Source organism: Trachemys scripta, chromosome 1 (assembly GCF_013100865.1).
Source record: "Trachemys scripta elegans isolate TJP31775 chromosome 1, CAS_Tse_1.0, whole genome shotgun sequence".
NCBI classification, from domain to species: Eukaryota; Metazoa; Chordata; order Testudines; family Emydidae; genus Trachemys; species Trachemys scripta.
The window spans coordinates 248276557-248304131 of record NC_048298.1 but is presented as its reverse complement, the minus strand read 5'-3'; the positions used below and the strand labels follow the sequence as shown (position 1 = coordinate 248304131).

Here is a 27575-nt window from a genome sequence, read left to right as displayed (position 1 = left end):
CAGTTCTAAAGTACCACAGCCTTGAGGAACAGCTAGAGTTACAGTGTGATAGCTCACAAGGAGAAAGAGGAGCAGCACATTAGTGCTAAAAAGCCAGCAGCCCATAGCATTTGCTAGAACAGCCATGATAGACACAGAAAGGAAATATACTCATATAGAAGAGGAGCTGTTGGCTTAATAATTCCACCAGTTGACCTCTGGGCTCTAAGTGGGCATGCAATCTAGTCCCAAACCATTAGAATACATTGTGAAGAAGCCACTGGTGAGTGCATCCATATGACTAGACCACGTGTTGCTGAAACTCCAGCTCTATAAGAAGAGGATATGACACTGCCCAGAAAAGTCACTACTGGTGCCAGATACACTGAGCAGGACATATCTTCCAGAGTACAACACAAATGGCTCTGCGTAACAGGAATTAGAGTCTGTGAACATACTTTTGCATCTCTGACGGGAGGCTCCAGGCAACTCAACAAAGCACGGAACAGGACAGAGGTTGCAGGCATTGAAAGAGTTCATACTCCTCGTTGCAAGAGCCACAGGAGGTTACCTCCCTTTACCAGGTGAGGGATGAGCTGTGAGTGCAAGCCAGAATTTTGTTTGAAGGGGACCAAGCAGATTTAATTGCCAATGTCAAGAGTTGGATACACCAGGATAAAGAGGCATGTGACGAGCCAGGCTGTGCATCTAACGGCCTGGAGAAAGATCAGAAGAGAAAAGACCTTTCCACTTTTAATGACAGGAAGTGCATGGTTACAGTAGCTTACTACTTTAATTTCTGGGAGATGGTCTATCTAGAGGACACTCAGGCACGGAGCCGCCCAGTCCCCCAGTACACGAAGGGGGACAGCGCGGGTATGGGCTTCCGCCTGCCAAAACGCTTTGGTTACAAAGCAGCACGTGACCCTGTAGGCTCTGGCACATGACGTCTTTGAGCCAATCATTTCCGTCCTGGCGGCTCGCTCGCTTGGGGAGGTTAACTTGGGGCTTTTTAACGGTGTCAACGGCCCACGCGCCCCGCTAGCACTCACCCGCCAGCCTGGCTGCTCGCGACACTTCTTCCCTGCACGGAACGTCCCTCCGCCCGGCTGCTCCCGGCTCCCTGGGCTGCTTCCGGGTTTAGCTCAACTCTCGGGGCGGGGCCTGGGTGAGCTCTGGCCCCACCCCTACGGCTGCGGAGAACCCGGAGCGTGCACGGAGGGAGGAGCCGGAAAGCGGCACAGGTAGGGGGCGGAGCCAGGAGAAACGCCCCTACTCCCGCCTCCCCAGAGAGTGCGCGCGCAGCTGCGTGCTGGGCCAGGGCCATGTGACGCCACGGTGGGCGGGGCTGATGCTAAAGCACCGTCTCTGGGCCGCTCAGGGCTCCGCCCCCGCATGCAGCCTGTGAGTCGGGGAGTCAGAGCGCGCGCCCCGCGTGTGGCTGCACGTGGCTCTGCCCTGCAGCCGCCCAACTGCAGAGCATCTCGGAGGTGCGGCGGCCAGACCGCTTGCGATGCTGCATCTGCTCCCCTTGGCCCACGCACCCGCCCGCTGCTCTGAGCCTGGCTGGCTCCTCCTGGCTTAAGCATCGTCTCTACCTAGCGCTGCCCCACGTGCAAAGAAAGAGCGAAACGAGCTTCCAGGCGGAATAAAGAGGAAAGTTCCTTCTTACACAAAAACACCTGCAGCGGCCCAGTGACCTCCAAGGGCTCCCAAAGCGTGACTAGACCTAAAGGGAGACAGGAGCAGAAACAGGCTAGATTGAAGCCCTTCCCTGCATCTATGGCCCCGGGGAGTTCTCCCCCCGTACAGCCCACAAGCGCCTGAACCCACCTGCCAGACCATGTTCCCTTTTAGCTCCTAGGCCAGCTGGTCTGTTTGGGAAGTAGCTGCCAAAAACTGCAGGAGAGCAAGTGCACACAGTTTTCCAAGGGCTTTAGTAATGTGACAGCTCCGCGTTCAGGATCTGTACCGTTAGAGGGAAATTTTGATCAAGTCAAACTTTACTTTGATGGGTTCAGTTCCCCAAGAACAGTACCTGAGTTGGTTCTGGAGCAAGGGAGAAAACAGCTATGCCAGCCAGTCCTCTTCCCATCCCCACCAGGCAACATGGGCCCAGCCTCCCCTGGCAACAGTGCTGTGAAGTAACGTTTTTGACCCCCGCAACCTTTTCCAAGCAAGCAGCTGTCTCCCTGCACTGTTTCAGCAGTAGCCTAACACTCTAATTTACCAGCATTCATTTCTGCAGAAAAGCCCATAGGGCTGCAGCCTAAAAGATCAAGATTTCAAATGTAGGTAACCACTGGCAGCAGCAGCTGTTTTTGTAAGGGTTTAGATATAACTGTGATCTGGTCCCTAAGACAAGATAGGGGGATACCTAGTTGGAGAATCCAGCTGGAGTTTAGGTATGAGTTACATGCCAAGCGTTGTGAGGATTTAGGCAGTTGCATGCATGCCTGCCCACCAAAACGCAGACACCTCAGGGACTTTAGTGGTGGAAATTGAGGTTCCTATAAGTTTAATCAGCAGCTGAATTTAGGCTTGTGAATGTTAGTGGTGCCTAAATCCCCCTCGTGAATTCTAACCAAACTGAATTAACAATGGTTGGGAAGAGGATGGAGTACCTGTGGATAGTGTTATATAATTATTTTTAAAGTTGGAACCAACATGCTGGTCATGACCCTACCTCGTTTGTTTGCTGCACCTTCCCCTCAAACCCCAGGGGTGATTGTTCTGCCCTTTTTTTTAGGCCCCTTTCAATCTTAGGGAGACTACTCACAATGATAAAAATTAATGGAGTGTAAATGTTTGCAGGATCAGGGCTTTAGATTGTAAGCACACCAGGTCAGGGACCATGTCTTCCTATATCATATTTCTCTATAGTGCCTAGCACATTTTGGTTACTGCTATAAAATAAACACACCGCGTATTTAATTACAAGCAAAAATAAAACCTCAGTAACATGATAGCAAAAAATGCAGATTTATTACTGGGCTTTATTACAAATATGTTTGCTTCTTTCTTGGTTGAAACTTTATAAGTTGGAATAGCTATTTGCAACTCAGATCATTAACAGTACATCAAGAAAGGAGTTAAGATATCAGCATCAAATTCAAAGCCACGGATTTCAAATTTCTTGGGACCAGATTTCTACAAAAACCCATAATTTAATAAGCCTTGAATCATTTCTAATATACCATACACTGACACATACCAAACACCCATGCCACAACACAGCAATGCATTTTTCTAACAGTACAATCCATCCTCCAGTACATGACTCATGCAGCTACAGGTATCTGCATCTTTAAAAGTAGCAGGTGTACAGTACTTAACCTTTATGCTATAGCAATGTGATTTGTGTTCTCACTTTCATTCCTAGTGGATTAGGGTATTTCATATTACAAAAGATTTGTTAATAGAGGGCACATTTAAGAGACTCATCTAAAGGACTCTGAAAATACCAGTACTGCTTACTCACTGAAAATGAGAATCATGTTAGAATCAGCAGACATTGTAGCTATGCTTGTTGGAAATCTGGTATGCACAAAGGAATATTTAGATGTTTTTAATTCAAACATTTTATTCTTTTAACAATATGCTACAATTTAGAGCTTGGAATTCCAAAAGACAGGGTTTTAAAACTAACCAAAAAAAAAATCAAGAGCTTTACAGTTATTTGCTTGATTACTTTTAAACTAGTTGTAAGAATGGACATAATGAAATAAATAAATGACAACTTTACCAAAATACAACATGATCATATATAACCTAGCAATAGGCAAAACTAGTTCAGAAAATAAACGGTCCTAGTCTGAACTTGCGATTTGTATTAACAGTAACCCTCCCCCCCCAAAACAACCCCAAACTTTGATTTATTTCTTCCTTCACTTGTCTTTTACAGTCTCATTCCCTCATCCTGTTACTGTTGCCACCTGACCTCCCCAATGTACCTGTTGCTCATATTACATTCAGCCTGAGTGCAAGACTTTTAGGATTCTTGATGCAAGGGACACACACGATGAGGATGTGTACCCATAAAGATAAAACACCAGGAGTTTCAGGAAGCCAGACCTCAGGGGACTAGTTGAAGAGGACAGGAAGAGGAGTGAGGTCTGAAGAAACTTTAACCAGTAGGGGATTTCCTTGGAAGGAAAGAAAGAACAATAGGGTGACCAGACAGACAGCAAGGGTGAAAAATCAGGATGGGGGTGGGGGGTAATTGGCACCCATATAAGACCAAGGCCCAAATATCAGGACTGTCCCTATAAAATCAGGACATCTGCACATGAAGATGGAAAATGACTTCATATCGTAGGCATAGTTTGCTGTGTGGGATGCTTTGATAGGATTCAAATTCTTCTGAGATTCTTACATTGTTATAATGAATTGTAGGAACTATATGTATCCTAAGAGAGAGCCTGATGTAGCATGGAGAGAATATGTACACAAAGCAAATAATTTGGCTAGTCTTTTTTATATTAAATAAAGAGGTTTTCATCCTTAGATCACAACTACTTTTACAGAGGTGCCTAACAAATATCGTTGGTTCCAATTTTACAGATGCATACGGTATAGCTGGGAGACAGTAAAGCCAACATTTTCAAAAGTTGAGTGCCTCAATTTCACATATCCAAACAGACACCTAGGGCTTGATCTTCAGATATACTAAAACTGACAATTGCAGTTAAAATCAACAGGAACAGCAAGTGCTCAGCACATCCCGATAGTCAGACCCTAAGTATGACAAGCTGGACACTCGAAAATTGAGGCTCCCAAAGTTAGTGGATGCTTTAAAATGTTTCCATGAGTAAGTCAAAATTACAGTGATTAACAGTAGCAGTTGAGTACAGACCTTATTCCTAATCTTGTGCTTTATTCACTGGAGCATGCTGCCTACCTTTGTTCTTTCTTTGTAATTTTGTTTAAACGAGTGAACAGTGACCAAGCACTTGTGACCACAGTCTATTGCCATGGAAATTAATACAATGTCACGAATATAGCTTTATGACTTCACTGCATAATCAAATAGTAAAGGATTGGTCAGCTGGCAAGGAGAAATTAGCAATGGTAATATTTGATATTCGATCAATTAGCAATGGTGGCAAGAAAAAATTATTAAAAAAACAAATGGGTCTTAGCTTATAAAATCTTCCTGTGAAACCCCTCTCTCTTTCTCTCTTTTTTTTCTCTTGCAGGCAATATTTTCTATACTGACTCAGGAGTTAGTTATCAGGTATGGAAAATTAAACATTTTAAAAAGGTAAGTTCATAAATATTTTAATAGGCCTAATATATTGAATGAGTTGCATTACCAAGTTGTTTGAGAGGATAAAGTGGAAGATATGGGATTAGCTATTCTGTTTAGTGTTCTTGAAAGATTTATGGGGTATTTTATATAAACAGAATCTTGTCCATTAGTTCTTCAGAAGCCAGTTGAGCTCTGACATTATACTCTGCTATAAGTGTATCGTTGCTATTAAGTTCATATAAGTGATTACCTTTCATTTTTATTGAGCTAAATAATTATAAATTAAAACACTGAAGACCAATAAAAAAGTTAAGTGATATTAAATAGCCTGAAAATAAATCAAGAAGAGATCATGGGGTTGGTACTAGAAGAGTAAATCAACATTTTCAAATACAGTACAAAATAGGAGTTCCAATCCATCTGAAACTCAGAGTAGGAGAACAAGTCAGCATCCCCAGACAAGTGCGTGTAATGGGTTTGCTGCATAATGAAATGCAGAGATTCCATGCCTTAAGTATAATAGTGATCTATTGGATTAATCCAAAACTAACAGTACATGCCAATAAGGATGATCATACATGTGAACTGCATGACAAGAATAATAATTTAGAACTCAATTACATCAGACACTGTGAATAAACAAATTGGCTTGTTTTTGTGAAGTCATTTCTTTTGTCTGCTAGAAACTAGTTTCCATAGCAAAATCCATTTTTTTTTTTGTCTAGAGGCTATTTAACACAATACCTTCTACATTTGATGCATATTAGGCTGAGCTGTAGGACAGAATATAAAAATCTATAAAAACTTGCCACTTGTATTTTAGTTCCAAATGTGGCACTCTTTTCCAAGCAAAATAACATTTAAAAAGTAGAGTACTGTAGATGTAAAACATTTCCGTGGTATTCAGAAGGGCAAGATCATGTAATATTCTGTACTATGGCAGACATTTGCCTTACATTTTAAACAGTTTCATATTAATGTGAGTGGTATATTAAGAATATACCAGAACTGCCTGTACAATATTATCACACAAGTTAGGAAAGCTGCAAATATTGCATGAATCAATTTCTTCCTATGGAAAAAAAATATAGAATGCAGAAACATGGAGAGAGAAGAGGTCAAATCTCTCAATTCTCACATCCAATAGACTGTTCTTCCGCTTTTTTTAAAAAGATAAACAAATATTTATGGAAGCAGCAAGTTTGCTGATCTATGTAAATACCAGCACACAAATAGCATTTGACTCCCTCCTCTATGTTGCTAATTAAAAGTTTAAAGTAGGGCTGTCAAGCGATTAAAAAATGAATCGCACTGTTAAACAATAATAAAATACATCCAAAAATTTTGAAATAAATGGTTTTCTATATTTTCAAACATATTGAATTCAATAGAATATATTTCAATTTCAACAGAATACAAATTGTACAGTGCTCACTTTATTTTTATTACAATATTTGCACTGTAAAAAACAAAAGAAATAGTATTTTTCAATTCACTTAATACAAGCGCTGTAGTGCAATCTCTATCATGAAAGTTGAACTTACAAATGTAGAATTATGTGCAAAAGAAACTGCGTTCAAAAACAAAACAATGTAAAACTTTGGAGCCTACAAGTCCACTCAGTCCTACTTCAGCCAAATCACTCAGACAGACAAGTTTGGTTACAATTTGCAGGAGATAATGCTACCTGCTTCTTTTTTACAATGTCACCTGAAAGCGAAAACAGTCATTTGCATGGCACTTGCTGGCATTGCAAGGTATTTATGTGCCAGATGTGCTAAAGATTCATATATCCCTTCATGCTTCAACCACCATTCCAGAGGACATGTGTCCATGTTGATGGCGGGTTCTGCTCGATAATGATCCAAAGCAGTGCAGACCGACGCACGTTCATTTTCATCATCTGAGTCAGATGCCACCAGCAGAAGGTTGATTTTCTTTTTTGGTGGTTCGGGTTCTGTAGTTTCCGCATCTGAGTGTGGCTCTTTTAAGACTTCTGAAAGCATGTTCTGCACCTCGTCCCTCTCAGATTTTGGACAGCACTTCAGATCCTTAAACCTTGGGTCCAGTGCTGTAGCTATTTTTAGAAATCTCACATTGGTACCTTCTTTGCATTTTGTCAAATCTGCTGTGAAAGTGTTTTTAAAACAAACATGTGCTGGGTCATCATCCGAGACTGCTATAACATGAAATATATGGCAGAATGCAGGTAAAACCGAACAGGAGACATACAATTCTCCCCCAAGGAGTTCAGTCACAAATTTAATTAACACATTTTGTTTTTTAAACAAACATCATCAGCATGGAAGCATGTCCTCTGGAATGGTGGCCGAAGCATAAAGGGGTATACGAATGCTTAGCATATCTGGCACGTAAATACCTTGCAATGCCAGCAAGTGCCATGCGAATGACTGTTCTCGCTTTCAGGTGACATTGTAAATAAGAAGCAGGCAGCATTATCTCCCGTAAATGTAAACAAACTTGTTTGTCTTAGTGATTGGCTGAAGAAGAAGTAGGACAGAGTGGACTGGTAGGCTATAAAGTTTTACATTGTTTTGTTTTTGAGTGCAGTTATGTAACAAAAAAAATCTTTCATGACAAAGAGATTGCACTGCAATACGTGTATAAGGTGAATTGAAAAATACTTTTTCTTTTATCATTTTATAGTGCAAATATTTGTAATCAAAATAAAGTGAGCACTGTATACTTTGTATTCTGTGCTGTAATAGAAAATCAATATATTTGAAAATGAAGAAAAACATCCACAAATATTTAATACATTTCAATTGGTATTCTATTGTTTAACAGAGCGATTAATCACAATTTTTTTTGTTAATCGCGTGAGTTAACGGCGATTAATCGACAACCCTAGTTTGAAGTGCAGCATACTCCAAAAGTGGTGCTGTACAAACGTCTCAGTCATTTCCATATAACATTTTGTCAGTTTATCAATTAAAAGATTTTTTCCCCCCTAATTGCCACTTCAGGAAATTCACCCTGAGTTCCGAAAGCGAATCTGGATTTCTTCTGGTTCATGTGCCAGTAGCAAAGGAGTCTGCAGGTCAGTTTCTGTGTGGCTTTGTGCTTGGTTCATCCCTGATGCAGGGACTCCAAGTTGCAACTTCCTGAACCAGTGGGAGTTGCGATGCCCAAGGAGATAAGGATTAACCCGTGGCATAGGGTAGACTGTGTTTGCCCCACCATCCTGCCACAAGGATTGAGACAACTTTAACGGCTGCTTGGGGAATGGTTCTAGGGGAGTCCTGCCAGCAGAGATTGATTGGAAAAGGCCGCATCAGTGCACCTCCTGTACCACGGCCACACTCACTCCTTGGCCAGTGCTGCCCACTTGTACCACTACATTGTTCTGGGAAGACTTTCTGTCCCTGGGGTCCTTCCACCCTAAAATACCTTGACCGAGTACACCATCACATGTGGCCGATAACCCTATGCTTGTCAAATTATGGCTTCATTTACACCTTTGCCAACCCCATTGCCTTCAACGGGTTTGCACAGGCACAAATAAAGTCAGAATTTGGACCTACAATTGTAATGATTAACCATTCCGTTGATGTGCTATATAGACTTTAATCCACTTCACTCTCTGAAGTAAATATCTATGACTCCGCATATGTGTAAGGGATCGCATTTTCAAGTAGGAAAGTGCCATTTCTTCCAAGTCACTTTCTCCATTTTAGTATTCTATATTGATGCTAAAAGTCAGATGAAGGAGTCAACTGCATATGAAAATAAACTCTGCTATTTACTTATAGTGTTGTGAAGTACAGTTTTGAAACTCCACCCTACATTAATTTCACATACCCATGTCAGTGTATTTAATGGGCTTTAAAAACAGTTCAAGATTTCAAAAAACAAAACCAGAAAAGATAACATTTTTTTAGCTGAAATTTTAGAATCTACAGTTGAGTCAACTGAAAAAAAGATACATTTCCAATGTAAGACCAAATCAAGCATTTGAGTGTGCTTTAGTGGTGCTGTAATTATTATTTTTAAAACTCTGTGACTGAATCCCTTACATGGTTAAAAGTAGCCCTGTAACATTAAAGGTACGCAGCATGCACTGACAGCCTAGAAAGAAACATCAGACATTGCCTTTCTTTTGCAATTGTTCCAGTTTTCTTTTTAAGAGGCTGTAGTTTTCCTTGGTCCCGGGTGCAGCAGGGTCAAGCTTCAGAGAGACTTCATAGTGTTTCTTGGCTAAGTCAAGATTTCCCCAGCGATGGTAAAGCACAGCTGAAACAGCAATGAGGAGTTTTCATTAGCAATATTGTTGAATAACGTGCAATCTTGCCAATCACTTGGAAAACAACATTAAAGCATTTGTTTCCAATAAAGGTTTTTTTGGCTGGTTAGTGGCACAGTAGTAGTTTGTTCTTCTGCCAGCTGCAGGAGCAGAGCTTGGGAAAAGAACCAGCCATGGAATTATGGAGGAATGAAATATGTTGTAGCCATAAATTACTGTATTTATATGAGCTCATAAAGGTTTACAAGCATAGCTCAAATGAACCAATTTGCAGCCACCGAAGTTCTGCCGTCTCTGGACTACTACGTGCAACCTATCTGATCTATCATACCATGTGACAGCTTTTAGTTTTTGATGCCCCATTTCCTTGATGGCTTTCTAGAAATTAGTCAGAATAGAAATCCACCCTGGAGGAACAGTCTCAAAACTTCTTTTTATAAACAGTGAACATAAGGGAACTAACAGTGCATTTGATAAAAGTTTACACTTGAGGAGTTAGAAAGGTTCTTACCCAAATTACCATGATAACTGGCTGCATTTGGATTGGCTTTAATTGCCTTGAGGAACAAAGCTTCAGATTCCTGAATAATTTGGAAGAAGATGTCAACAGTATAGGTTACTCTTGTAGTACACAAAATGCAAAGTGCACCAAAGTACCACAAAGACTTCACAAATTGTATTCGAGTTGTAGCCATATTTTCTCATCTATACAATATATTACCTCCTCACAATGTTATATATAACATGGTCTGAACTTGTTGCTGCTCTCTGGTGGCTGCAGCCTCCACTAAATATAAACTACACTAATACTTACTACACAAGCACCAACGTATCACAAGCTTCTGCTATTGTAGCAGGCAACTAGAGGTACCCACTATGATTAAGTTTGTAAAGCAGTGTACATTTTAATCAAATTTTCACATATTCCTAATGTTTCCAAGTGTTCACCTTTTAGGTAGAAGTTTTCCCTGCTTGTTATTGGCCCAATATTCTATTTTGTATTGTTTTTAAGTTTTAAGCAAAAGCTTTTGCCTTTACGTTACATTCTTCCCATTGTTATAAAAATTAACCACTTTTTAAATTTTATTAAAACAGACTTACAGTAAACACATCTGAAGCGGAGGTCTGAATATAATCCACATTGAGGAACAGTACCTCTACTTTAAAATATAAAAACTACAAATTACTGGAAAAAAAATCTCTACATCTACAAGCGTCCTCTGAATATTCCCACTTGTGGGATGTGTCCTTAGCATTGTTGATGTTTGGGAACTTTTAGAAAAGCAAAGGCCTCTCATGACCTCTCACCAAATGTTCAGAGCCAAGATTATAAGAATCTGGTCAGTTTCTTAACCACTTCAAGTTTTGTCTTCCCAAAGCTAGCCGCCAGTGCAGAGACCTTTGCTCTGTGCCCAGAGAATCCTTCTTGTTAAAAATCATCATGTTAAAAAAAAATATAAAGTTAAGTTTAGATATTTTAGAAAGGTAATTTTAGGTAGTTTCTGTGCTGCTGTATATTTTAGATTCTTGGACAGTCTCCAGCTGAGTTCCCAGGCAAAAGACTTAAGAGACAAAAGGCCAGCTATAAGTGGTATGTTTCACGTTCCTTGAGTCTGTGAGTGTAGATAGTCTGCATATACAGACGTGCTAGCTCCGCTCAAGTTGGAGCATTCAAAATAGCAGCATAGCTTCTGCAGCACGGGCAGTAGTTTGGGAAAGCTGCAAGAGTATAATCCCGCCCAATCCTCTAGGTATATATTTGGCAGCTAGCCCAAGGCACCATCTGTGCCACCTCAGCCACACTGCTATTTTTAGGTGCTAGTTCGAGCAGAGCTAGCATGTATGTTTAAGTCTACCCACTCTGGGAATTGCACCTTCCAGCTGTTGTGTAGGCATACCCTAATGCACAGTTACTGTCCAATGCACCTCAGGAAAGGCCTCTACTTCCTAGAAGATTGTCTGGTGTACAAGGCTGTTACATCTTAGGTCCAAAAACCAAATACAGGCTGTCCTGTGAGAAAAGTTTTATAAACCACAGCCATGAAGGCCTACTCTATCCTTACATGGGAACAAGCTACTGAACCATGCATCTGAATTCTTTAAAGTGGGGAAAACAGGCCTTTGGTGGCAGGATTGGCATCTCCATCTGTCACCAAGTTCATTGCACATACACACACAGCAAAATCCTCCAAACAAATTGCCCTAACAGCAGGAGCAGGAAAAAAGTAAAAAAGATTAATAAAGTCACACTTCTCACAATGTTGGACTCTCTCCGCAATCTTTGCTGTATTATCCAATATGCTGGAAATTCTAAGATTATAGCTTAAAAAGTTGACTTCTACTTTTTCCATTGTGAAGATACAGCCATCAAAGTGCAGAGATATGTTGCTGCCCAGTTAACCCAGTCTTTCAATAAATTGTCACCAGCCACACAGTAGGAGCAGCAAACATAGGAACTCATTCCTCCTCTACCCAAGTATTATAGAGTACAGTTATTGTGCATGGTGTTCTCCAGAAAACTTAATAAAACACGTTTGCAGCTGACTCCCATTACCATATGCCTTCTGGCACATACTTATTGAAAAGATTTTATTGCCATTGCTTTGCTCAGCAGTTAGTAGAAGAGCATCAGATGATTAAAGGCAATTTGAAGACTATCCCATTGCATTAAATAAACATTTCAGTACACTGGGCAATATTTCAGTTGGTCTGGACAGCCAAATCTTTAAATTAAGTGTTGTCAGGATATTTGCAGCACTGTTTGTAGCAAAAGCTTTGAAAAAAGCATGCTGCATATTCCATCTGCTGCCAGAGTTGCAGCACAAAACGAGTTTGTTTTTACCTCAAATATGGAGACACTTTGACTTAGCCAATGGGGCTAACATCTTGTATCTCTTGAACAAAAACACTGTGGCTATACATATAATATACACATACTTTCAAAGTGTTAGAGATGGCTTCCAAGATCTGTGGTTGCTTTGTCCATTTCAAAAAGGGAGTATATTTAAGGAAGGAAATTAATTTGCTAAAACCAGATCTCAGTTAAGAATTTCCATCTTTTGTATGCTTAGGAGTTACATTTCTGTAACAATAAGTCATCCGTTCTGGAAAAATGCATAGTGAATTTGAAACTACAGGGAACATTGCTGCAGTCATATTGAAAGAAAACCTAGCTTTCAAGCTGGCAAGACATTTCCAAATCAATAGAATGCTTCAAAAGGAATATGGATTGAAAAAAATATGCTTAGTGTGCTTCAAGGGCAGAACTGACACTTTAGCAACCCTTATGCAGACACATTATTTATGAGATTATCTATCCATTAAGTACTGGAAGCCATATCATCATTCAACTTTCTCCCCAACACAAATTTCACTCAACTTGTCTAGGCACTTGACACGTTCTAATCTTGAATCTTTTTCCTAGAAGATATCTCTGAGATACAGCCCTTTCTCTCTATCCTTATAGTTAGAACTCTTGCCCAAGCTCTCATAATCTCCCATGTAACTTACTGCTCCCTAGCTTTACTGATGCTACATTCTTCCCCTCCAGTCCATAGAGAAGGTAGCTGCTAAGACCATTCCCTTCCCTGTTGAACAAACCACATCAGTCCCTTCTTTGAATCCCTCCATTTGCTCTCCCCTGCTACACCACACCAAGTTCCAGTTGCCTGTTAGTGCCTTTTAAGGCCCTGCATAACTCCACACTTCCCCACTGATCATACTGAGCTTCTCATCACATTTTCCCCCACTACCATTTTCTGGTTCCTTCCACTCCACTAATGGTGACAATCTCAGAACCCCATTTTCTCCCACAACCATCTCTTGTAATTTCTTCCATACTACCCCCCTGCAAACAGGATGACTTTCCTGAGCTGGTCATCAAAGCATCTCCCCTCTTCTCTTTTAAGTCCTCTCTGAAGGCAAATTTCTCCTGTGACAACTACAGAAAACTTGATAGCTTAGACACATGGCTAGGTTTCACCATCCTGAAAAAGGGCAAGAAAATGGAGATAAATATCACCGGACACTGTAATCGGTGAAAAAAATATATTTCTATCCTGAAAGGTCTAGAGGTCATAAATGCTTCTCATTCAAGATGTACTCAGGATGTTACTTCAGTGCTATATTATAGCTACAAATCAAAGGATCTTAGTGGAGCAAACATTGTTTATATGAGAAATCCAAAAAGCTTCCCAGATTATTCATCTCTTCCTGTCACTTACATTTCAGATGATGAGGATAAACACAGAGGCAGTGAGGACAACTACATTTATTCACAGTAGGTGGCTTATTTTCGGTCAGTGATTCCACAAAATAAGACCAACTTTTGGCTCATTAACAAGCAAACATAACTCAAACCCTTCGTGACACATATGTAGAGCTGTGTGCCACTGCTGATCCAAAAACACTCCACAGATACATGAGTTGACTTTGATAGCTTGCTCCTAAACTACCCATTACAAAAAATGAGACCAAATGGAACAGTTAATTGCATTTTTTTTCCTTGCTGCCCTTCCATTATGTCGTCTCCTGTTAATGTGTGTTTTATTTCTCGTTCATGCTGTAGCAATGGTGACAATTACTGATGAGAATATTTAATCAAGAGACTGATTCTTGTTACATGCGGCAGTCAATTCCTTTCAGAAACAAATGTCTAACACTTACCATATAAATTGTGTTTACCTCCTTATTTGCAGATATTTTCTTTTTGTCCAAATACAAGGACTGGTTGGTTCTTTCAGTCCTGTCCTATCTACAGGATTAAATACATTATCTGGCTCTATTTTTCAAAATATACACCACAGTGATTGGATGCCCCAAAGTATTTCCAGATTTATTCTCATGACACAATGGATGCTAAGGAATTATCATCTCTATTTTACATTTGGGAAACTGAGGCACGGAGAGATTAAGTATCTTGCCCAATGTCTCACAGGAGTTCTGTGGCACAGTGGGACACTGAACCCCAATCTGTTGAGTCACAGTCCAGTGCCTTCCTCCCACACCATTTCACTTTTAAATGCAAACATTCAGATCACTTCCCCCTTTACATACCTTATATTTCTGTGATTTTCCCAGTACATTTGCCAAAGAAAACATAAGAGAATGATCATTAGGTATCAGTTCCAGGGCCTCTCTTCCAACTGCTTCGGCTTGTGCTAAATTCCCTGGGAGTGCATATCGTGACAAAGGAGAGAAGGGAAAGAAAAACAGAGAGAGAACTTTTAACATAGATAATATTTTAGATACTTTCCACACTGTGAGCATATGTATACTGTATTATAAATAAGGCTACAATTCTGTCACAGAGGTCACAGATTCCGTGACTTTCTGGAACCTCTGGGACTTCTTCAGGGGCATAACTGAAGTAGCTGCCATTCCCGTGGAGCCTGCCTATGTTAATGTGCGCTAGCTACCTAGAGCACGCCAGCATACAGAGCAGTTAGAGCGCAACACGCAGCCTGTGGCTTGGGCGGTGAATCCAGCACCCCAAACTCCACTGACAATTGCAGTGATTTGCTTCCTATCAGACCCTCACTGCACAGGCTGTGGGAGAAGAAGAGGAGCAGCGGGAGAGGGAACGTGACAGAGGAGGGAGAAAAGGAAGAGTATCATCATCTTGGGAAGGAGGTCCACACCTGGAACTGACCAAGGTAATTATGGGCCCTAGATAGCATAAGAGGGCAGCTTTCCTAGTGCCAATTCTCCCTTTCTCCCTGTTTGAGGGTGGGAGTCGGGACCATAATGTGGGGGGGGGGGCAGGCCCCCATCTTGGCCACAGACAGGAAGGGGTGGGGGAGAGATCTCTATTTTTCTAGGGAGTGAGGAGAGAGAGGTTCTGGTTTCTTTGGGGTGAGGGGAGCAGGGGAGAGAGAGATCCAGGCATCCTCCTTTTTTTTCCATAACATCCCTAAAAGTCTCAGAGCCAGGTTGGCATTTTTGCTATCCCTCTATCTATAGCTTCAAGGTTTATACAAACTGTTATGTAAGTAACCATCAAAACCATTAATATACTGTACCTGTATTATCAAGCAATATAATCATGTTGTTCCAAGCCAAACTATGCTCTGGTTTCAGAACTGTAGCATTCCTCCATGCATTCAATGCATCTATGTGGCGATTCAAATCTGCATACTGAAAGTAAGGCAATCCACAGTAATTACATCCTGCTTTGCTTTTGTCATACAGTTCATGCTAAAGATGGTACAGAGATACTCATTTGTCTTGTTCAGTGTTCCCCATGTTCTTTTCAGAAAAACTAAAAGATGTATGTAGTATCAGAATACTATCCCATTCAGCAGACAAGGATGCATTAAAGAGGGTATAAAGTGTTTAAGAGTGGTGGTATTTTTAAATCTTTAGAGATAATCTCTTTTTATGAAAAATTCATATTTTCCTTTTGCTCTTCTGGTATGATTTGTGTATGGTTTTTAGATATACATGTGCCTAGAGGAAAAGGATGGGCATATACATATATTTTTTTTTAAACCTAAATAAAATATTGAGACCAATCTGCATTGACCTTTTTTTTTTCTTTTTGGTATAGCTCTGTTATGCAACAGGTTGTTGATGTATACTCATTTTTTTAGAATTGAAGCCAAGATTTTGAAAAGTGACTAGTAATTATCTCCTGGAGGAAAAGGTAGCTTTGTAAAGCATAGAAGCTAGATTTTTGCCCAATATATTTGTATTTGTATGTTTTTATATGAAAAAGTAATGACAAACTCAGGAAGCATGCCTCTTTTGTAGATGAGGGAGAGGTAGATTGGGGATTGACAAGAAATGGTCTTAAAAACATGAGATCACCGCCAATCTACACTCAAGCAAATCTGAGTTATTGTCAGTGTTGAGCGATAAAGCAGAATTTACACTGAAAATCCAGCTATCACAATTTAAATCACTTTTTAATCATATGCCACAATGTCATACAAAAAACACTTACCAACCGTCCTAAATTGTAGTAACAATCTGGGTATTTTTTCCTGTGTTTAATTGCAGTCCAGTAGCTTTGCTCTGCCTCTTCAAACCTTCTTAAACTATTCTGTACTATTCCTAGATTCATCCATGCAGCAGCAAAATCAGGCCTAGGCAAAAATTTTAATACACATTTTAGCATTTTGAATATAAGCTCCCATTGTACTGTTTGTGGTGCAACAATGCTTGCCATTCTTTTAACATACTGTATTTGCACAGCTAAGGACAGCAGCCCCTCTGCTTCCTGGAGCTCATTTCTTTCTTTCAAGATATTTCCAAGGTTGTTCATGGCATGTACATATTTGGGGTTCAACCTAGAATCGAAGAGAAATTTGTTACTCGTAGGGAAACAAGGTACTGTAGTCATTCCCTTTCCTTTCAGCTGGATGATTAGTTATGTGACACTGCAACATTTTGCAGCTGAAATCCCGAAGTCCTCAACATTTTCTCTGTCTTACTGTGCCTGAGAAATTAAAGAACTTCTAGGATAGCTTAGTGAAATAATAAATTGAAAATACCTTACAGCTTCCCTGTAGTATTTGATTGCAGCTGTTTGGTTGCCTTTATCAGCCAAGTTTTTGCCAACATTGTAGTGCACCTGAAAATACAAATAAAAAATGTATCCAAATGTTCCAGACAATCAGATATATTGTGGGACCAAGTTGCTAAAGTTTCTGGCTACAAAATCAGTATTCATTTATTTCAGTGCTGAACCTTTTCATAGCTACTTTACTTTTTTCACACCTTTAAGACTTCTTTCCCCCACGCTAGCAGTCAGGGGTGGGAAAGGTTCCAGCTGGTTCCTGATATATGGACTATCATGAAGAGGGCCCAAAGAATCTGAGGAAGAAATGGACAAGTTGGGATCAGGGTCGGCCCGTCCATATAGGCGAACTAGGCGATCGCCTAGGGTGCCAAGTTAAATGGGGCGCCAAATTCGAGGGGAAAAAAAAAATAAAAAAAATGGAATCAAAATGAAAGATGAAAAAATACAAATAAAATAATGAAGATGTCATTATTTCAATTCCCATGCGCATATGGAGGGAATATGAATTATAATTCATTTCTCTACACTTCTGAGAATTTATTAATATGTCAAATCTTTTATTTACTGCAAAAAAAATATTTTAGCAATTTTTTTTTCAATTTGCGACGTAGGGTCAAGATGACCCACTCTGCAATTTTGATAAGCAATAACTCAGCCACAATGAAACATCCACCAGCGACAAGAGCTGCAATGCTAGTGACACCTAACTCGAATATACATCAAGGTCGCATAGCCGGAAATTCATATAGAGCGGAGATATCGCGAGTTGATACATGTCAAACGGTCATTTTAACACATGTTGCTGGTAGATGTTAAGAATCGAGCGAATACTGTGGAAAATTGTGTTGCTTGGTGCCAAAAAATAAAGAATAATGTCTTTCAGCATTAGGGTGACCAGATGTCCTAATTTTATAGGGACAGTCCCAATATTTGGGGCTTTTTCTTATATAGGCTCCTATTACCTCCCACCCCCGTCCCGATTTTTCACACTTGCTGTCTGGCCGCCCTATTCAGCATTATAAATCCAAAATGTGAGTATCTTTAAGCGTTATTAAACCTTAGTGTTATTATCAGGCTGCATAATTATGAACTTTTCTTTGTTATAACTGGTTCACATGTAATAAATAAGGTCCATAAAAGAAAAGTAACAGCATTAATGCTTAATAGACTACAAAAGTGATGATGTCACACTCCAAGCGGGTAACCGTGAGGAAGGGGATTACTTTCCAAACAACCGGTGTCAGGTTATAATGTTGAAAAAGGTCATTTTGTTTCCGTGTAAACACTGTAACTAACTGTTTTAATAGGTAAGTGACTGAATGTTACTAATCATTGAACCTTTAAGCAGTGAAAAGATGTGTTGGGATGGCTGCAAGGTGGTTTAAATTGCCAACCATGTGGTGGGTGTGTCAGCCATCCTTAACGCTGTAATGCTTGCAGTCGGGAGCACAGTACATAATATTCAAATACCCAGGGCAGAAAGAGGAAAAAGAAAACCCTCAGGAGCTGAGTATCATTAACCAAAGAATGAGAAGGAAAAGGACCAAGCAAAACAGCAGGGATCCTTCCTGAAATATCTTCTCTTTAATCCAAATAAAGATGGAAGCAGTTCACAACATCGAGATGAAGGAATTTTACTTGGAGAGGAGGTTAGCTCACATCTGCATGGAAGCAGTTAGGATCACCAAGATGAAGGTAGCTCACATCCACAAAAAAGCAGTTTGGAAACTCAAGATGATGGAAACTTACTTCTAAATGAAGGCAACTCACAGCCTCAGACTGATATGGAAGTGGAGAAAATGTATTCACCTTCAGAGACACATGCAGAAATTGAAGTAAATGAAGTAGAAGGAAGAAAGGACAAGGAAGTTACGAACAAGTTACAGTATGGGGACCCAGCTTCATGGCCCAGATGTGATAACAGTGTGCGGCAAATTCTCATGGAACATGAGCCCGAACAAGTTAATGAATTTCCCTAATATGGAAATAAAAGAAAATTCTCTGCTCAGCATTAGAAGAGGAAACTCATTAATGGGGAAGAAATTCATCGAAACTGGTTACAATATTCAGTGTCAAAGGACTCTGTTTTGCTTTTGTAGCAAGATGTTTAGAAATCAAGCAATGGTACATCACTTACTGAAAATGGTTCAAAGGACTGGAAAAACATATCTTCAATTCTCTCTTCATATGAAAGTAGTACAGAACATTTGGAATGCTTTCAAAATTGGAAAGAACTTGAATTACGATTGAAAAAAGGAAAAAACTATCGAAGAAAATGCGTGTGATCAAGGAAAAAGAAGAATATTGGCAATAAATATTAGAACATCTGATTGCTTTAGTGAGATTTCTCAGTGGGCAAAATTTAGCATTCCGTGGCCGGGGTAGAAATGAAAAATTATACAGTCCAGGTAATGGAAACTTTTTAAAATTTGTTGAATACCTAGCTTTGTTTGATCCAGTCATGAAGGAGCATCTACGCAAAATAACTGATCATGAAACACCGGTTCATTATTTAGGAAAAAATATGCAGAATGAATTGATTCAAATCCTAGCAAATGCCAGTAAAAAGAAAATTGTAGAAGCTGCCCATTCTGCAAAATACTTTTCAATAATACTGGACTGTACACCAGATGTGAATAATGTTGAACAAATGACGATCATTCATTTTGTGGATATGGAAAAGTCTGCAGATGAAGATAATGTTGAAGTGTTCATAAAGGAACATTTTTGGGGTTTCATACCACTGAAGGAGACGACTGGAGCATTTATGACTGAAACTGTTCTACAAGAGCTTGAAACAATGTCATTATCTGTTGAAAACTTATGCAGCCAAGGCTATGATAATGGGAGTAATATGAAGGGTAAAGACAGTGGTGTGCAAAGGAGAATGATGGAAATCAGTCCTAGGGCCTTTTTCGTTCCTTGCAGTGCGCATTCTCTGAATTTGGTTGTCAATGATGCTGCTAGATGCTGTTTGGAGGCAAGCAGTTTCTTTGACCTGGTGCAACGTGTTTGTGTGTTTTTCTCAGGCTCAACATGCCGTTGGGAGATTCCGACTCGCCATGTGAATTCTCTAACTGTGAAACCACTTAGACAAGATGGGAGAGTCGCATTGATGCTTTGAAGCCTCTTCACTATGAACTTGGAAACATTTATGATGCCCTAATTGAAATTTCTGATTATACTACCTGTGTATTGGATCATCTGGCAATATGGCACGTTCAGATGCAGAAGCTCTTGCAAATGGCCTTTCCAAGTTCAAATTTGTGACTTCGCTCATTTTGTGGTATAATATCCTTTTCGAGATTAAACTCATTAGTAAGCAGCTTCAGGAAAGAACTTGAACATACATTCTGCCATTCAAAAACTGCAGCAAACTAAAAATATTCTGGAGGAATTCAGAAGTGATGAAGGATTCAAAAGAACACTGGTATATTCTCTTGAGCTTGCTGAAGAAATCGATTTTCCAACAGAATTTGAACCAGAGCCAGTTCGCATTCAGCAAAAGAAACAGCAGTTTTCCTATGAAGGACGAGAGACACCCATTCAGAACCCAAAACAAAGGTTCAAAGTGAATTTCTACTTCACAGTCCTTGATACTGCTATTCACTTGGTTGACGAAAGATTTCAACAGATGCAGCAGCTAGAGTCAGTATTTGGCTTTCTATATGATATCTGCAGCTTGCAAAAGAAAACAGCAAAACAGATAACAGAATTTTGTATAAAACTGGAGTTGTCATTGACTCATGAAAATTCAAAAGACACTGATACTACAGATTTGTGTAGTGAGTTTCAGGCTTTTTCAAGATGATTTAAGAAACATTCCACTCCTGAAGAAGTACTGAAGTTTGTTTGTGAAATAAACTCAGACAGTTTTCCAAACATTTTTATAGCTCTACGCATTCTTTTAACTTTGCCAGTTTCCGAAGCTAGTGGGGAACGTAGCTTCTCAAAGTTAAAATTGATAAAAACATATCTGCATTCAACAGTGGTGCAAGAGAGACTTGTCGGACTTGCCACAATGTCAATAGAGCATGAAATAGCTGGAAAACTGGATCTAAAAGAACTAGTGACTGAATTTTAAAAACTTAAAGCAAGAAAAGTCATGTTTTAGGAGCACAGAGTGTTATTTATTCGGAGTGTTTTGTAAATACAGGTTAAAGTTCATTGAAGAGTTTTCTTATTTCTTTTTATATGGGATGTGGTGGTAATGGCAGTTAAAGCAGGATAGCATAATGGATGATTTTGGATTTGTAATAAAAATTATAATTTACATTTTTAATGCATTTTTATTTGAAATTGGACTGAAATATCATCTAGCTGTCGTGTACAAATCTGAAAATTTCATGTCTCTACTTTATCTGATCTCAGAAACATTGATTGGACAGACGGACGGACAGACAAACCGAATAATTAAGCTTCTGTTTAAAAAAAAAACACTTAAAAAAACATTAAAAGGGAAAAAGGGGCAAAATGTTTCCCCGTTTACCAAAAACCTCAGCCTGGATCTGCCCTTGGGGTTTGGGGGTGCCGACTGCATGGTTCGCCTAGGGTGCCAGTTGCTGCAGCTAGTCTAGGGCTGCCCCTAGTTGGGATACTTATACCAGCTATGATTAGCAAGTTTCTTTGCTTCCTGATACTGCAATGAAGTCACATCACTTTCTGTGAGCTTAACCCTTTTAGGATGGGGGAAATAGAGGTACATTAATGGGAAGCTATTTTCCAGCCAGATTAACCACTAGATTGCACCATGTAGGCATAGCCCATTTCAAAGTGCAGCAAGGCTCACACACACAGAGACATTGATGAAGTGCAGCTTACTTCTTCCATGTAGCCAGCCAGTCAGCTCTACTGGCCATTGCACAAGAGACACATGGGCCAGCTTCCTGGCCACCCTTGTGTCTTCCGAGGGGATTAAGAACAAAGTAATACCTGCCTTCCACTGCGCACAAGAGATGCAATTCCACTTGGTTTGCTACTCAAGGGGAGCTCCTGATACTGTTCCCTACCCACTGTGCACCTGGGTGAAGACCGGGGGGTGGGGGAGAATCTATCCTTTAATAATTAGACAGACTATAATATTTTAAATTCTGCCTTGAGAAACAAAACTGCCTTCAATGGGAATATGCACGCTTGCTCCAGAAGAGCACTTTTGTTTCCTGTTTAAACATTTATGGGCTGATGTACCATTTCGTTGTCAAATCAGTATTAAAAGCAAGATGTTAACTGGAAATGACCTATTATATTATGCCCACACACTCCTTTACCAGTCTTAACAGGTAATCATTTTATATTAATAGTGCTAAGAGAAAAATTCCTTACAGCTGTGTAACAGCACAGTGCTCTCTAAGAGCTGGGTGATTGGAAAGGTGTAATCTAAAATGCACTGTAGTATTTTAGAGATACTGTACGGTAGACCCTCAGCTGATATAAGCCAGCATGGCTCCATTGAAGCTAATGGAGCTACCCCAATTTATACTAACCAAAGATCTGACCCTGCATAGTTGTCTTTGCATAATATACCAGTGGGATTAGGAAATCAATACAAACAATTATCAAGCAGGCAACGTAACCGAATACTGTTCTACAGTAGATTGATACGCATTGCTTGAAACACAGTGCTCAAGAAACAATGTTATTCCCCTACACAAAAGCAACGTTTTTGTTCAACCGATTCCTCGTTTTTTCAGCTACAGGCAGTAAAAGTGGTTTTATTACATTTTTTTTTTTTTTTTTTAAACTCACACATCCTTCAGTGGGAATACTGATTATATGGTATACTACATTTTATTCCCTCTTCAACAAAGTAATGTCTGCTCATGAGTACAACCATCTTTCAGTTGTGAAAGAAAATCAATGATCAAATCTGATATTAAAGGGGACACTTTATTTATATTCTAAATAAACATAAGAACAGCCATACTGGGTCAGACCAAAGGTCCATCTAGCCCAGTATCCTATCTTCCAACAATGGCCAATGCCAGGTGCCCCAGAGGGAATGAACAGAACAGGTAATCATCAAGTGATCCATTCCCTATCGGCCATTCCCAGCTTCTGGCAAACAGAGGCTAGGGAAACCATCCCTGCCCATCCTGGCTAATAGCCATTGATGGACATATCCTCCATGAATTTATCTAGTTCTTTTTTGAACCTTGTTATAGTCTTGTCCTTCACAACATCCTCTGGCAAGGAGTTCCACAGGTTGACTGTGCGTTGTGTGGGGGAAAAAATACTCCTTTTGTTTTAAACCTGCTGCCTATTAATTTCATTTGGTGACCCCTAGTTCTTGTGTTATGAGGAGTAAATAACACTTCCTTATTTACTTTCTCCACACCAGTCATGATTTTATAGACCTCTATCATATCCCCCATTAGTCATCTTATTTCCAAACTGAAAAGTCCCAGTCTTAATTTCTCCTCATATGGCAGCCGTTTCATACCCCTAATCATTTTTGTTGCCCTTTTCTGAACCTTTTCCAATTCTAATATATCTTTTTTTGAGATGGGACGATCACATCTGTATGCAGTATTCAAGATGTGGGCATAACATGGATTTATATAGATGCAATATGATATTTTCTGTCTTATGCATCCCTTTCTTAATGATTCCCAACATTCTGTTTGCATTTTTGACTGCCGCTGCACATTGAGTGGATGTTGTCAGAGAACTATCCCCAATGACTCCAAGATCTCTTTCTTGAGTGGTAACAGCTAATTTAGACCCCATCATTTTATATGTATAGTTGGGATTATGTTTTCCAATGTGCATTACTTTGCGTTTATCAACACTGAATTTCATCTGCCACTTTGTTGCCCAGTCACACAGTTTTGAGAGATCCTTTTGTAGCTCTTTGCAGTCTGCCTGGGACTTAACTAGCTTGAGTAGTTTTGTATCATCTCCAAATTTTGCTACCTCCCTTCTTTACCCCTTTTTCCAGATCATTTATGAATATGTTGAATCGGATTGGTCCCAGTACAGACCCTTGGGGGACACCACTATTTACCTCTCCATTCTGAAAACTGACCATTTATTCCTATCTTTTGTTTCCTATCTTTTTTACCAGTTACCGATCCATGAGAGGACCGTCCCTCTTATCCCATGACTGCTTACTTTGCTTAAGAGCCCTCGTCAAAGGCTTTCTGAAAATCTAAATACACTATATCCAGTGGATCCCCTTTGTCCACATGCATGTTGATACCCTCAAAGAATTCTAGTAGATTGGTGAGTCATGATTTTCCTTTACCAAAACCATGTTGACTCTTCCCCAACAAATTAGGTTCATCTAGGTGTCTGACAATTTTGTTCTTTACTGTAGTTTCATAAAGTCTGTGATGCTTTCCCTTTCTACAAGGTTGTTTTCAACCACCCTGTAAACAAATATGAATACAATTGAAATCAGAGTACAAGATTTTAGGGTCAAAGATGAATTTCCAGTGTCACACTGTGGCCAAAATGCATAAATTGGAATCTCCAGTAGGATTAGAGAGGTTATTTTACTTCTGTATTTGGCACTTGGGCAACTGCTGCCAGAATACTGTGTCCAGTTCCAGTGTCCAGAATTCAAGAAGGATGTTGATAAATTGAAGAGGGTTCAGAGAAGAGCCATGAGAATGATTAAGGGATTAGAAAACCTGCCTTACAGTGATTGAGCTCTTTGAGTCTATCTATTTAGCTTAACAAAGACAGTTAAGAGGTGTTGATCACAGTCTACAAGTACTAACATGGGGAACAAAAGTATTGACAGTGGGCTCTTCATTCTAAACAGACAAAGGTATAACAAGAGCCAATGGCTAGAAGTTGAAACTAGACAAATTTAAACTGGAAATAAATCAAATTTACAAGTGAGGCTAATTAACCATTGGAACAGTTTATCATGGATTGTTGTGGATTCTCCATCACTGGAAATTTTTTACTCCAGACTGGATGTTTTTTTAAAAAGCTATACTCTAATTCAAAAGGAATTATTTGAGGGAAATTCTGTGGCCTGGATTATATAGGAAGTCAGATTAGATGATCACAATGGTCCCTTCTGGTGTTGGAATCTAGGAATATTACTCTTAGGACTTGTCTACACTACTGCTTAAGTCTATGTAATTTATGTTGCTCAGGGGTGTGAAAAAGCCACACACACCCCCGAGCGACGTAAATTACATTGACTTAAAGTAGTGTCAACACTGCGCTGTGTTAGCTTCCGCCTCTCATTGAGATGGAGTTATTACGCCAATGGGAGAGCGCTCTCCCGTCGGCATAGCACGTCATCACCAGATGTGCGCGGTAGTGTAGACTAGTGCTAAGTTTTGAAGTTTCAGCAGCAAGAATACAGATGCTTCTGCTCAAAATTTCAGCACAACTCCTTTCATCAAACATTTTCTAAATAATATACAAGACAAAATGACCCAGTTTAAATCCTGGACTTATCCCAGGTTCCCTTTTTCCATCTGCAATTAATGTCTTCTAGAGGTTTAACAACATGACCGTGCCCACATATATGAGAAAGTTAGACATCTAAACATCAATTGTGTCAAACTCCATGGCCATGTTTGTAACTGTTCTGTACAACATGGACAGTATGTTTTTCTTTCATGCGTAGCATAGACAAGAACATCAAAAAGTAAATAAAAGGGATGCTCTCTACATCAGCTCAATAAATCTTTTAACAGTTAGTTATAAATCTTGTGCTGACCTGAAGAGAAATAGTGCCAGCCCTTTTACTAAGGTACAGAAAATTAGTTCTCCACTGTTCATATTCAGTGTTATCATAGCTTGCATTTGACACAAGTATAATTTTAGCATAAACTAAACACCAAGTACATAGCTGCGTTCTCCGTTATGTATGTATCACAAGACTGATATAACAACATTTGCATAGTTTTTGAAGTGGAGTGATTCGGACTTTGCAAGTGATGACAATCTGTATCTAATTTAGTTTGTTTTTCATTTTACTTTTGGAATGTGCACAACGTAGAACAGGGGGACTGATATTCCATTCTGAGAGATTATATATCACATGGCAATATGTATCAAGCAATATCCTTCTTACATCCTCGGAGATATCTGAGGAGAGAGGATATTGTTATCTGACAGAGCAAGCATATTATAGACTTTATTTGGAATTGCTTTAACATACTTATTTTGTGCTTTAGAACATTTATGGTACGGGTGTGACGCATTCTATTCAATTCTGTTAGGTTCTATACAACACACATCACTATGGTATTTGAACTATACAGTATTGCTTCGAAGCATAGCAAGCTAAGCCTCTTATCAACCTCTAGAATACAGAATGTTTTTGGTGTTATTCCATTCAGTTACTCTCTTTTCTTGAATATGCAATGAATGAAAAGGCGATGGTTAAGATTATCCAAGCAATAGTTTAATTCTGATGCGAGAAGAATGAGATTCAACTTCTGACAGGGTCTAACTTGCTCGTGATGTTTAACATTAAAAGTTTTTATATTTTGTAAATGCTTTAAAAATGCATAAAACAGGGTCTGACCTGGTTGCAAGACAGAAATTATGCACTATTGCCAACCCAAGTGTTCAAAAATCATGAGATTTGGCTTGAAAACATGAGATTTAAAGAAATAATAAATGGTGAATTTTTATTTGCTTTTTGGACTGTTAAGGTTCACATTTTCAAGCTTTTCTCTGCATCCATGAGGATTAGGAAGTTAGTGGCTTTTTAAAAATGAAAGCGGAGATTCTCATATAATCACCTGATTTCAGGCACTGGGATTTTAATTTGAAGTTTTTCATACAATAAAACGGCTAAAGTTGGAAACGCTGTATAGCAACATACAGTTCTGAAAACTGGCACTTAGACCACATGGTGATGGAGGCTTTGGAACTGCTTAGAAATAGTTCACTGTTATGAAAAACAAGAAGAAAGTTTAAAATAAATTAATCTTAAGGAAGCTAGTATAGATTCCAACCATCTTAACAACTTGTTCTTACTTATATAAGAAGTTAAACAAATGGTGAATCAACAAAACAAATTAGAAATAAACACTTCTAAAATATATTTTTATTTAATTTGAATAGTGAGAAAGTCTGACTTGGATTAAAGTAATAAAAGAACCTTTTTTTAAAAAATTTTTTAGAAAATGAGATATAAACTACCGTCTCTTTCAGAGCAGTATAAGTAGAAAGGAATGTGTCAAAATACAATGACAAAACCATGCTAAGAAAGTGGCAAAGGAATTGGATGGCTGAGATAAACGGTTGCCAATAATGTGGCAGGCTTTGAATGTGGCCAGAGAGAGACAACAGAGTGTAGCAGAAGAGATCTGGGAGTCAGCCTTTGGGCAACTAGTTCCATAGCTTAGTGCTTCAAATAGCGTCAGTTTCAGCTCCAGAGAAGGCTGTCTCAACAGAAGGCAAACAAAAGAAATAGAAAAGGCAAACAAGTACACATTTGGAGAAAATGGGAGATAAAGGCAACAGGAAATGCTGAGCATACAGGACCACCACTTTTTCAGAAAAGGGTTCCGAACAATCTCCAGGTTACTACAAACTCTAAAATGAAATGGATATCTGCATTGAAAAAGCAGAAGAGCTAC

General features: G+C 39.4%; 2 protein-coding genes and 1 long non-coding RNA gene across 6 annotated transcripts in view; 1 reads left to right on the top strand and 2 right to left on the bottom strand.

The window, feature by feature from the left end:
• Window positions 1-1249, bottom strand: part of GGACT (gamma-glutamylamine cyclotransferase) — a 35142-nt gene extending 33893 nt beyond the window's left edge. For all 3 annotated transcript variants that reach the window (XR_004644049.1, XM_034758209.1, XM_034758210.1), the window contains exon 1: window positions 1032-1249. The gene's annotated coding sequence lies outside the window, so the exon portion shown is untranslated. The remainder of the gene's footprint in view (window positions 1-1031) is intronic.
• Window positions 1250-5165: 3916 nt separating this feature from the next.
• Window positions 5166-27575, top strand: part of LOC117870825 — a 33133-nt gene continuing 10723 nt past the window's right edge. Inside the window, exons 1-2 of the long non-coding RNA XR_004644048.1 lie at window positions 5166-5242; window positions 15026-15148. This is a non-coding gene — a long non-coding RNA (uncharacterized LOC117870825). The remainder of the gene's footprint in view (window positions 5243-15025; window positions 15149-27575) is intronic.
• Window positions 8007-27575, bottom strand: part of TMTC4 (transmembrane O-mannosyltransferase targeting cadherins 4) — a 73775-nt gene continuing 54206 nt past the window's right edge. The window contains exons 12-19 of one of the 2 annotated variants that reach the window (XR_004644047.1): window positions 16988-17067; window positions 16676-16783; window positions 16438-16579; window positions 15515-15629; window positions 14550-14662; window positions 10596-13480; window positions 10006-10075; window positions 9464-9484 (exon numbers count right to left, since the gene is read on the bottom strand). Coding sequence is in view for 1 of the 2 variants with exons in the window: in XM_034758208.1 (XP_034614099.1) it covers window positions 9333-9484; window positions 10006-10075; window positions 14550-14662; window positions 15515-15629; window positions 16438-16579; window positions 16676-16783; window positions 16988-17067 (780 nt within the window). In the remaining variant the exon portion in view is untranslated. Of the gene's footprint in view, window positions 9485-10005; window positions 10076-10595; window positions 13481-14549; window positions 14663-15514; window positions 15630-16437; window positions 16580-16675; window positions 16784-16987; window positions 17068-27575 lie in introns of both variants that reach the window. The other variant, XM_034758208.1, reaches the window with a different exon arrangement.